General features: G+C 55.1%; 1 protein-coding gene across 12 annotated transcripts in view; it reads right to left on the bottom strand.

The window, feature by feature from the left end:
• Nucleotides 1–1,707: 1,707 nt before the first annotated feature.
• Nucleotides 1,708–10,653, bottom strand: part of EXTL3 (exostosin like glycosyltransferase 3) — a 142,297-nt gene continuing 133,351 nt past the window's right edge. For all 12 annotated transcript variants that reach the window (XM_064508254.1, XM_064508257.1, XM_064508255.1 and 9 more), the window contains 4 exons: nt 7,413–7,540; nt 4,943–5,087; nt 4,210–4,338; nt 1,708–3,285 (listed from right to left, as the gene is read on the bottom strand). In XM_064508254.1, coding sequence (XP_064364324.1) covers nt 3,076–3,285; nt 4,210–4,338; nt 4,943–5,087; nt 7,413–7,540 — 612 coding nt within the window. In that variant the 3' untranslated portion in view covers nt 1,708–3,075. The remainder of the gene's footprint in view (nt 3,286–4,209; nt 4,339–4,942; nt 5,088–7,412; nt 7,541–10,653) is intronic.

Below are 10,653 nucleotides of genomic sequence, written 5' to 3'. Positions count from 1 at the left end.
TTGCCGTTTCCACATTGTATTTCCTATACATTATGGACTCCTATTTGATTGGATGTGCACACTCCAGCAGCTGCACTTTTGTTTTGTGTGTGTGTGTCATGGGCGCGAGAGGAATAGTATCATTAAGGTGATAAAAAAAGCCTGTTGCAGGAGCATTAATCCTAATAAGCGTTTACAACAGTTGTCGTAGTTCAGCTTCTTTATCGTCACTTGAAAATGGAATAAGAGACTCGGACGTATTTCGCCTTGTAATTAAATCCCCGAAAAGATGGTTCTTAACACCCAAAGGCTACGTGCTAAATGCCGCTGGGCTGAGGAGGCAGGGAGAGGGAGCGGGAGGAAGGTGAGTCCTCGAGCGCGTCTTTCTCCTTGTCAACGTGACCAGCTCCAGCACTGCTCCCAAAGCTCCAGTGCCTTCATTTAGTGACTATACTAATTTGCATTTATAATTATAGGGGATTTGATGTTAAGAAGCCAGAGCCTCAGCTCCAAGGCGGTGCGTTAGTGCTTGCAGCCAACCTTCGCTGAGCACAGGTGTCTGCGAACTGACTCATTTCTTGCTTATAAAGGGAAAGGTGGCACCTGCCGGGGAAAAGAAAAAAACATTGGTGGTGGGGGGTCTTTAATGAAAAATCTTTATTAATCCAGCAAAACACATGCTTGTTCGTTCTGCACAGAGGAAGCCAAACACCAGTCCCTTCGGCAGGGCCAGTCCCGCAGAGGTAACCATGGCAGCCCGGGAGAGATGCGGATGGAGCAGGTGGAAGAAGATGGACGGCAAATACACTTTAACTGGAGACACAGTTTCAATGGACAGGCAACAGCAAAGGTACTTGGTTTCACCAGTTTCGTTTCCCCCACACACACACTTTTTTCTTTTTCCCCCAGCAAAGAAAATGCTCTTTGGCCATCCCAAATGGCATCTTGCCATCCAGGTTAAAATCAGCTTTCTGCACTTGGGTGGGTTTTATAGCCCGCACGTTCCTCAATGGAAAGACGAGTATTACGTTTTCTTTCCATTAATATTAGCCTTAATAAAAGCAATTGGACAGGTTCAGTCCACTCCAGCACAGCTCTCTCGCACCCTGTCCCAGCGCAGTGTCCATGGGACCAGCTGGCTCGAGGCCATTTCATGGATGCCCTGAGCAGCACCAGCGTCGCCTCCCTGGGGACTCGAATGTGCCAAACGGTGGAAAGCTGGAGCTGCTCGGCCTTCTGGAGGTGCAGGGCAGCTGAGTGAAGAGGTTTGCACTCAGCAGCAGGCCAACAGCACGGCTGGGTGGTGCCGGCGAGGGTAAGCCAGGCTGGCCAAGTCCTCATCTATCTGCTTGGAAAGAGGCTGCAGGAACGTGGGGGCCCTCCGGACAGGGCTGTTTGGGGCTGGGCTGTCTCTGGGCTGTCTCTCCCACTGGCTGTTACTCCAGGGCAATGAACCCATCACCTGGGGACCCATCACCTGGGACCCCATCAACTGCAGCCCCATCACCTGGGGACCCATCACTTGGGATCCATCTCTTGGGGATCCATCACCTGGGGACAAATCACCTGAGGACCCATCACCAGCTCTTGTGGCCTGCAGGGGACAAGGCGAGCCCATGCTGGGTCTCCGTGGCTGGGACGGGTCCATATTCCCATGGCAGCGTGGGAATAACCCCCGGGACAACCCCTCCTCCCAGGGACGCCGGCGAGGCAGGCACGGAGACGCTCTCAAGTTGAACTCTCCATTTATTGGATCCTCTTACAAAAAAAACTCGACATACGAATATTGTGCTCGTGTTGGAGGAGTGTTTTTCGTTTTTTCCTTCTTCGCTCTCATTTTCGAAGCCGGTGCTCCCGCCGCAGTTCGCCCACCCGCGGGGCGGCAGGGAGCTTGCCGGAGCCGGGCCCGACGCCGGCGCCGCTAGTCACAACGTGCGGGGAGCTGAGGCGGCGGCGGGTCGGGCCCTGCGCTGGGCTGGAGCGGGAACCTCCATCACCCCAGATTTTCGGAGCCTCGTGGGAGTCTCCGCTCGGATTTTTTTTTTCTAAAGAGACTGCGAGCCTTCAAATGCTCAATTTTGAGGGCCGGCTGCTGAGACGGAAGGGAAATGGGATGGAAAAAATAAAATAAAAAGAAAGGGCTGCACGGACCTGCCTTTCCCTGCGCTCTAGTGCCGGGCTGTGCCGTGGCCATGAAATCCGGTTACTCCCCGAAAATGTGGCGCCAGCGCCGGGCTGGGCGCCCCGGTGGGGCTGATGCCACGCACAGGCCCGGAGCGGCTGTGGGACCCACCCGGATGCACCGGCAAGGCGAGCGGGTGGAAATGGGGCCAGAGAAGCACCGATGGCCCCTCCAAAATAGCGCCGGCCTCCGCAAAGGCCTGCAACTTGCGGCAGCGGTGCCGACCGGGCCGAGGAAAGCCAGCAACGCGGAGCCGAACAGCGGGCCGAGGTTCGCCCTCCCGAGCGTCTCCGGGCTGCCCTCGAACCCCCGCGGCGGCCATGGAGCAGCCCGCTCTGCAAAACCTACGTCCCGATGCCCCTCGGCCCCGGCACCACCTCCATGTCCTCCGCGGCGGCCGCAGGAACGAAGGAAGGACGGGAATGGGGACGCCAGCGGTCACCGGAGCTGCCTCCGTGCTGGGGACAACGTCTTCGCGTCCAGCGTCTCCGACTCAGCCTTGCCGCAGTCACCCTCGAGCAGGCAGGCAGGTCCGGAGTGGAGGGAGGTTGGGGAGGAAGGGGGGAGAAAAAAAAACAAAAAAAAAGCCTCACGTGGCAAATCTAAAACACTTTCATTTTAAATAACAATAATTATAATTAAAAAGAACGGCCGCCCTTGGCTAGCGAAGGGGCAGAGCCGCTAGCCAACGCGCCGTTCCTCAGTGTACGATCCCAGGGAGTGTCTTTTCGGAAGCCGCGAGATGCCGCTCCGCGGGACGGCAGGGGCAAAGGCGCCCAGCCGGGTCTCCGGCGTCCCGCTCGCTCCGCCGCGGGGAGGCCGGAGTCAACGGCAAAAGGCCTCCGGTGCTGCGGGCGCCGCCAAAAAGCCGCCTCCGGCCGGAGCCCCGAGAGCCCAGGGCGCCCGGCAGCCTCCTAGATGAACTTGAAGCATTTTGTCTTGTCGTGGGGCAGGCGGGTCTTGAAGAGGACCGAGTCCACGCGGAACTGGGTGTACAGGAGCGGCATGTAGCCGTACACCTTGACGAAGAAGTTGATGCACTTGTGCCGCTCGTGGAAGTGAGAGTCGTCGTGCGACAGGGCCTGGGGGCAGCCGGGGCAGCGGAAAGTCCAGCGGGAGGTCACCTGCGGAGAGAGGGACAAGCGCGGTCACCCCCCCCGGTGCTTTGGAAGTGAGGCACCGAGGCGCCTGCTGTACGGAGAGGCTGGGATAAAGCCGGTTTCGAGGTGCAGAACATGGGGCCCCAGCCAAGCGAGTGGCTGACCCGCTGCCTGATCCCGCTGCCGGGACTGTCGGGGCAGCAGACACCCATTTGCAGAAGTAATTAGCAATTCCGGGTGCCTCTGGTTTTGGGCACCCAGGCTAAGATCTTCTAAGGGGCTCCAGGTTTCGGGGAGGCCTGAGAAGAAGCCCTCTAATTACAGGCCCTGCTCTTTGGTCTTGATTCGGATACCCCACTGCAGCACCCTTTCATTTCGGTCGGATTCGCCCACCAGCCATCCCTTCCCAGATGTAGCACCAAACTCCACAGCCTCCGGTTTAGCTCCAGATGGGAAGAACAACACACAGAAAAGCCCACACATCACACTGACGGCTGAGCCCCATCTCCAAGGCCGCTGGCCAGCCATGGTGAGACATAGGCGGGGTGGTAAAGAGCAGGCTCGCCAGCAGCAATAAAGAGAACAATGATACGCATCCTAAATTCACGCTCAAAACTCTTCACACTCGTTTGTTATCATGGGGCAGGGACATTGCAGCTGGGCTCTAGTGCTTGTGTCAACAGCCTCACACACACAGATGAGCCTAAACGTCTCTGGAAATCCAGAAAAGAATAGCAAGGGAATCATTTCTACTTGTGCTTGTGCAAAAATGAAGTTTGTCTCTCCGGAATTAACGGCACTGCGGGCCACTGCCGGCCCAGGAAACCCTCCAGCCTGAGCTGCGGAAAGTTGAACCCCAATTCATCCAACCTGCTGCACTGTATCATCAACAGATCACTGTCTCCCCCGAAACGCAAGTCCGGTACAAGCTCCCGCCCGGTGCCTTACCTTTATGGGAGGCTTTCTCGTGAGGTGGGAGACGAGGAAGTTCATGGCAATGTCCTCGCAGTTGATGTACTCATCCACCATGTCGCGGATGGCTTGGGGCATCACGTAGGAGTACAGGTAGGCGTAGTACTGAAAGGGACGAAGAGGGACAACGTTGCTCAGGGGGGGACGAGGCAGAGGGTGCCCACCCACTGCTGGTGCCACCTCTGGGGTTCACACTGCTTCTCTCCGCTGCCCATGGAGGCAGACTCGGAGGCCCCAATCGCTTGCCCGGATGCCACAGCAGTCGTGGCACGGTGGTTTTGACCCCCTCCGATCTCGCTGTTTTGACAGCGCACGCTCGGTACGTCAGCGTAGCCGGTGGACAACCTCGCCGCCTCGGGATGAGCACCCGGGACAACCCCGTGGGAGAACAGCCCAGCCTCTTCCCAAAGCGTTTGCCCCTGCTGCACCTCCCCTACAGAGGGGGAAAAAAGCCAGCGCCTGGCACAGAGCCTCCTTCGCAGAGCCAACGTGAGCAGGCCCTCGGGACGGGAAGGACAGCGCAGGCTGGGGAACGCGCCTGCAAGCTGCTGGCTGCGCTTCCGTTTGGAAGAAGGGAGGGAAAAGGAGCGTCGAGCTCCAGAATTCACTCTTTCCAAAAAAGCAACGAGAAAGCCAACAGGCTCCGGTGCCTCCGGAAAGGCAGGGAAGCGGCAGGCTGGTGGCGGAGCGGGCGGCCGCGGTAGCTCACCTTGTGGAAGAAGGCAGCACCAGTGAGCACCATCGAGAGCTCGCACGAGTAGTTGGAGTTGTAGAGCCAGGACTGATGGGGGATGTCCCACGCGTGGTAGCGCCCCGGGAAGCCCACGATGCGGTCCCTCGCCTCTCGCCAGACCCTGCCAAGAAGAAGAGGTTCGGTGAGACGTGACGAAGCTGGGGAGCATCCTAGCTCCGGCCAAAATCCGTTCCACGCAGCCGGCCACGACCATGACCTCAGTGCCAATGCCACCATCAGCAGGAGGACCGGCCAGCACAGCTGCCCATGTGGCGCACATATGCGGACATCTCTCGCTGAGATAACTTGGATTTCTTTCTCGCTGTGCTGCAGGATATGGCCAAACCGAGAAATCTTGGCTTTCATGGACGCACAGAATTAGCTGGCCGCCTCTGCAAGTGCTAATTGTGCGCCTGAAGCATCACTCGGGCAGCTCTCCCAACCAGGGGCCCCCAGCGCAGCCCCACAAACATCGGTGCAAGGCCAAGCTTCTTCCAGAGAGCAGTGTGCGTCTGCCTGGCTTATTCACAGCGAAGGAACGTGCTCCTAACTCCTAAGTGACCCAAGGGATTTTCTACAGGCTCAAAAAGGAAACACACAAAAACCCTGATGACCCCAAACTAGTGTTTGAAGTGGGCAGAGAACGGAGGAACCCAACTTCTGGTCTCTTCCCCCAACCTTCTCCCTGCGTCTTTGCAACCTCCAGAAGCTCTGCTTTCTCCTCCGTAAAGTCAAGACGACCTGAAGCTCCCTTGAGAAGGCCGCTGCGAGGTGCAAGACCCTGGGGTCTGCAGACGGAGGGCACCCAACGCCACCGACTCTTCCTCTTCACAACCTCAAAAGCGTGCCCGACTCGGTTTCCCACCCCAAACCTGCACCCGGTGGCTTCTCTGGCCATCGGGGGACAACCTCGGGGACGGCTGCTTCGCCCGAGCCACCCGCTCGCCGCCGGCACTGGGCTTAGGTTGAAACCGTGACGTTCGCCTGCGTGAGCGTGGGCTTGTTTAAAATTCTGTGCCCATCCAACGCACTCTCTCCTGGAGAGAAATCCCACCGGAGAGTGGGAACACTGTCAGGAATAATTAAGCAAAATGTCAGTGCCTAATGTCTAACCTGGGAAATAAATCCACCTTTCTCTTGCAGGGCTTGATGGCTTTTTTTTTCAGCTCATTTGATCCAATCTAGCTAATCGCACCTACGCTGCCCCTCCAGCGGGAGCTCGGTGACTCTCGACGACGTGAAACAAGTCCCATAGGGGAGGCCATTGACCATGGAAGGGTTTTCCCTTCTTCCCAGGCACAAAATAGGGCAACAAGTGGCCTTGCTTGCTCGTGTGGCTGCATGTGAGCTCCCAGCTCATCCTGCCGCCCCTCCTTGGCTGCGAGGGACAGAAATTATCACTGCGGGGCAATCGCAGGCTGCCGAGGCGACCACGTTTCCGAGAGCCCTGAGCGTTTATTACATTTACTAACACAGCGAGGGGCGAAAGATCCTTTTATTGTCACATCCTCTAGTCAAATTAATGAAAATCCAATATAACCTGGTAATGAAAACTGAATAATTAAGACTGCCAGCAGCTTCGCTGGCACCACGCTCCCAGCGAGCACGAGGCTCCTGTCAATCCGACGTGAGTGTTTTGGAAAGCCGGAGCAGAAACTCCTCGTTTCACTTCTCCCGTGTCCCACTTCCGTATGAGTGCGACACTTTCCTTCCCAGCTAAGCAATAAGAAGAAAAAAAAAGGATTTCTCTGGAGAATCGTTGTGCGTGGACTCCCCAGAAAGGTCTGCTGCAGCCGGACGCCTGCCTCCAGCTTGCTGCTGAGCTGCAAAGGGAGGAAGAAGAGGCTCCTGGCCCCAAGAATTACAGCCCACTGCAAAGTTTGGAGAAAACATGGTTATTCTCAGGGAGTGGTTTGGCCGCTGGGACACTGAATGTTTCCCTGGCTAAGTGAGTGGTTTTTGGCAGCGCTTGTTGGCTTTCCAGATGTTCCTGCCTTTTAATCTCCCTCCCAGCTGTGAGCCGATCCCTCTCTGTGCGAGGGGTGAGTGTCCCATCCGTCTTTTCCAAGCTCTACAGAAAAGACCACCAAAATAGCTGCCGCATCCCTAGGCCACGTTGACCAAAGAGGGTGGCAGCTCGCTGCTAGCACCCAAGCGTCCTGCAATGCTGCAAGTGTCCCGGCCTTGCTGAGAGCACGCGAAGGCACCAGCGAGGCTGCGGTGCAACGCGGTCTCTTGGATTTGCTTTCCAGTTTCCTTCCTGAAGTCATCCCTCCCCAGAAACATTATGGGAATGTCACCAAAATGGCAGAAGCCAAAGAGTCACAGCTGGGCACCATGCGAATCCAGGCTGCTGAATTCAGCCCATGTGCGTTCAATCATTGAACAACCATCAGCACACTTCACTCCTCCGGGAGCCCAGCGGCAAAGGCACTCGGCTACTCACCGAAAGCCGAACATGATCTCATCGTGGCGGAGGTGAGCATCATCGTCGATGGACAGGATGGCCTCCGTCTCGATCTCGTCCCACGGCAGGAACCGGTTGTTCAGGCTGTTCTTCTCTGTGCGGACAACCTAGGAGACAAACACGCGACGGTTACGGCGGCTGTAGGTGCACAAACATCGATGAGATTTAGGGGCAGGGGCTTCGCACCCCGTTAACCGTCATGTTTCAGCATTGCCGGGTACCTGCTGGAAACGCTGCAGATGGGCTCTGCCCAACGCCCGCCGTGGGGTTTCCCCCATTCCTAGCCGCAGCATGCAAAGCCATGCCCAATTCCCCCCTCTTCTTGCCTGCTCCTTTCGGTCTGGACCTTCTCTCTCCCCGGCTCTCTGGGTTTCTGCTCGCCCTTCCCCAAGGCTTTTTATACACAGCCCTGGCTGATGTATCGTTATTCAGCCCATGCTGCGCTTTGCTCGCCGTTCAACCCCCCGAGCCGGCTCTCTGGGTCTCCTCTGCACAGCCGCTCCGGTTTAAAAATAAAGCCCAGCCCAGTGAAAAGAATAAGGCGTCATGGCAATAAAACTCCATTAAATAAGATTACATTTGATCACATAAAAAAAGCCCACGCTGAAACCATTAAGAGTGGAAAATATTTGTATCAGGGATCTGCGTGACAGCTGGTACGATTAAATTCCCATGTAAAGCCAGGGTTAGTGCTTTCATCTGTCAATAGCTACTGAGGGGGGCGAAAACGGAGCATTGGATGAGAATGCATTAAAATGTTTCATTGAAGAGCCATCAAAAGCATGAGCAATTTATAGCAGGGAGGCGAGGAAACTGCGTGGCTCTACTCTGCGGTGGATCAGGGCCAGAGTCGCGGCGGCAGCACTCGCGCACCAGGAGGGCCGCGATTCAAGGGAAGGCTCAGGCAATGCCATGGCCATGATTTCTTCCCCCTCTCCCTCCCCAACACAGGGGAGCAAGACAAAATCCATACGGATGAATCCTGAGTTTGTTAGCGTGACCCAGCAGGAATAGCTGCTCCATGGGGGAAGCAATGGTTCGCAGGAATCCTGGTGGAAACGGGGGACGAGGAGGGATGCGGGAGAGGAGGCGACTTCCCACGCCCCGATGTGGGGAGGCTGCTCCTGGGAGAAGAGGGCTATCAGGTAGCTCAGACTTAACGGGAAAAAGGGAATTAGGTTTGGAGCAGACACACCAGGAGCTGAAGGAAGGCTCCAGGTGCAGAAGCCCGGCCGCGCTCAGGCCGAGGAGCACCTAGACCCAAGCCAGCCAGTGCAAGAAGACCACCTCACTAAGACCAATGTGCCACGGGCATCATCTAGATGTGTCAGTTGGGAAAGGAGAGGAGCCAAGAGTGGTCCCCTGATGGCTGTGACAAGGAGAATTTAGATGTTCTCCTCCCTCACCCCTGGCTGTATCTGTATCTGGCTTTAGCAAACACAAGTGATCTTGCTGCTGCTCCAGGACCTACTTTGCTGGCTCAAGAGAGGCACCGCGACTCTTGCAGATGGGAAGAGCACATAGGTGAGTCTACAGGATGACAAGACAAAGTCTGTAGGACAACAAGATGAATCTACAGGAGGACAAGACCATGAGCACGTTTCAGGCTGAAGCTGCTAGCTGACCCTTCCCTGTGGCTCAGCAGGTCACATTATGGTGTCAGGATCCTCATTCCAAAAGGAACATGATGCTAAAGAGAAGCAAGGAAAAGGACTTCATAATACAGGCAAAGCAAACCCTGGGAGGTGCTCATCAGACAGGGCAGAAAACCAGGCCTTGGCAGGGGGAGCTGGGCAGCTGTAGAGGAACACAGACATTTCATCTCGTTAATTTAGAGCCATTAACCCCCATTTCCAGCCCTGCCCTAATTAATCCTGAACGCATTATGGCATATACTGGATCACCATTTTATTACGCGAGCGGTAAATGCCGTAGGACATTTTCTGCCACCCACGTGCGGCCGGTTCCTTTCCCGCCTGGCACACAGCTCCCAATTGCTTATAAAGACTTAAGTCAGCATCAGGACTGGTGGCTATTGTAAAAACCGCTTGAGAGGAGCTTTCGCAGTCTCTGACACAGGCAAGGGCCCCTCCCGTAAACCACAGCCCATCTTCAGCGGGGAGCTATTCATCACGTGCTCCAGCTACCAACGGCACCAAATGGGTTTCAGTCCCTCGCGGGTGTCATGCCACATTTTGGGAAGCATCATCCTTTCTCTGGACAAAGCCTTGTGAGAAACCCTGAACGTTAATAATTTCTGAATGAGCATCTTCCCTCCCTTTGCATATCTTGCTTTCTACAAAGTCTACTGAGCTATTAAAAACAGCTCTGATATAATTTATCCTTCTGATACAGCACACCATGCTGCATCTCTGCTATTAAGGCGGCATTTGCTAATACAGCTTGCTCTCAGTGAAGTCTGTGGGTGTCTTACTCATTAGCACTAACGGAAGTTGGATCGAGTCCATAGTAAATTGATACAATGCTTTCCAGGCAAGGTCCCGCCTGAAGATCCTGCCTTACCAGCTGAAGACACATGAACTGATAAAGCACCAAAGAAGAGAGAGAACTGCCAGGCTGAGTCATAGTAATTTTTTTGTCCCTTACAGATATGCTAAGAAATGGGTACAACTTGGCATTTAGCAGATGCCCACTGCTGAGGGTCTTCATTTCAGCTTCTCAAGAAGGATCCAGGTACAGCACCTCAAATGACAAATCATTTCTGCTCCCAAAGGCTGAAAGAGGGCAGAGTTTTTGCCTACAGCACAGTCCCAGATTTCATGGTCAAGCCACTTGCAAAGCTCTTCCACGGCCAGAGGGTACTCATGACACCTGTACTTCCTAGCAAAGCCAGTTTTAAAAGGGATTGTGCAAAAGTTTAAAGAGAGACTAGGGTCAGATTTGAGATTTTGCTGCTATCCAAAATCAAAGGAGAGGTAACGATGCAATGGTCAGCTACAGGGGTCTGAAGACCCCACAAAGTTGAGGCTGTTTCTAGGTGAGCTCTTGAGTCAGGCCCACTGTCTTTTGGGGTAAAGAAGTTCTGGACATGAAGCCAAACTCTGCACAAATTCTGCAAGAGGCATGTTTTGGGTTACTCTGTCATGCCTGCAGCTTTGCAGGTCTGGAACTGCGAGCGTTGAGCTTTTGCATTTCGCAGGAACTGAGTTTACTCCTGGTAACACGGCACTACCCTTCGCCTGCGAGTTTTTAAGATGTC

This window comes from Dromaius novaehollandiae, chromosome 3 (assembly GCF_036370855.1).
Source record: "Dromaius novaehollandiae isolate bDroNov1 chromosome 3, bDroNov1.hap1, whole genome shotgun sequence".
Taxonomy (NCBI): domain Eukaryota; kingdom Metazoa; phylum Chordata; class Aves; order Casuariiformes; family Dromaiidae; genus Dromaius; species Dromaius novaehollandiae.
Note: the sequence above shows the minus strand (reverse complement) of the source record. Positions and strands in the feature narration are given on the sequence as shown.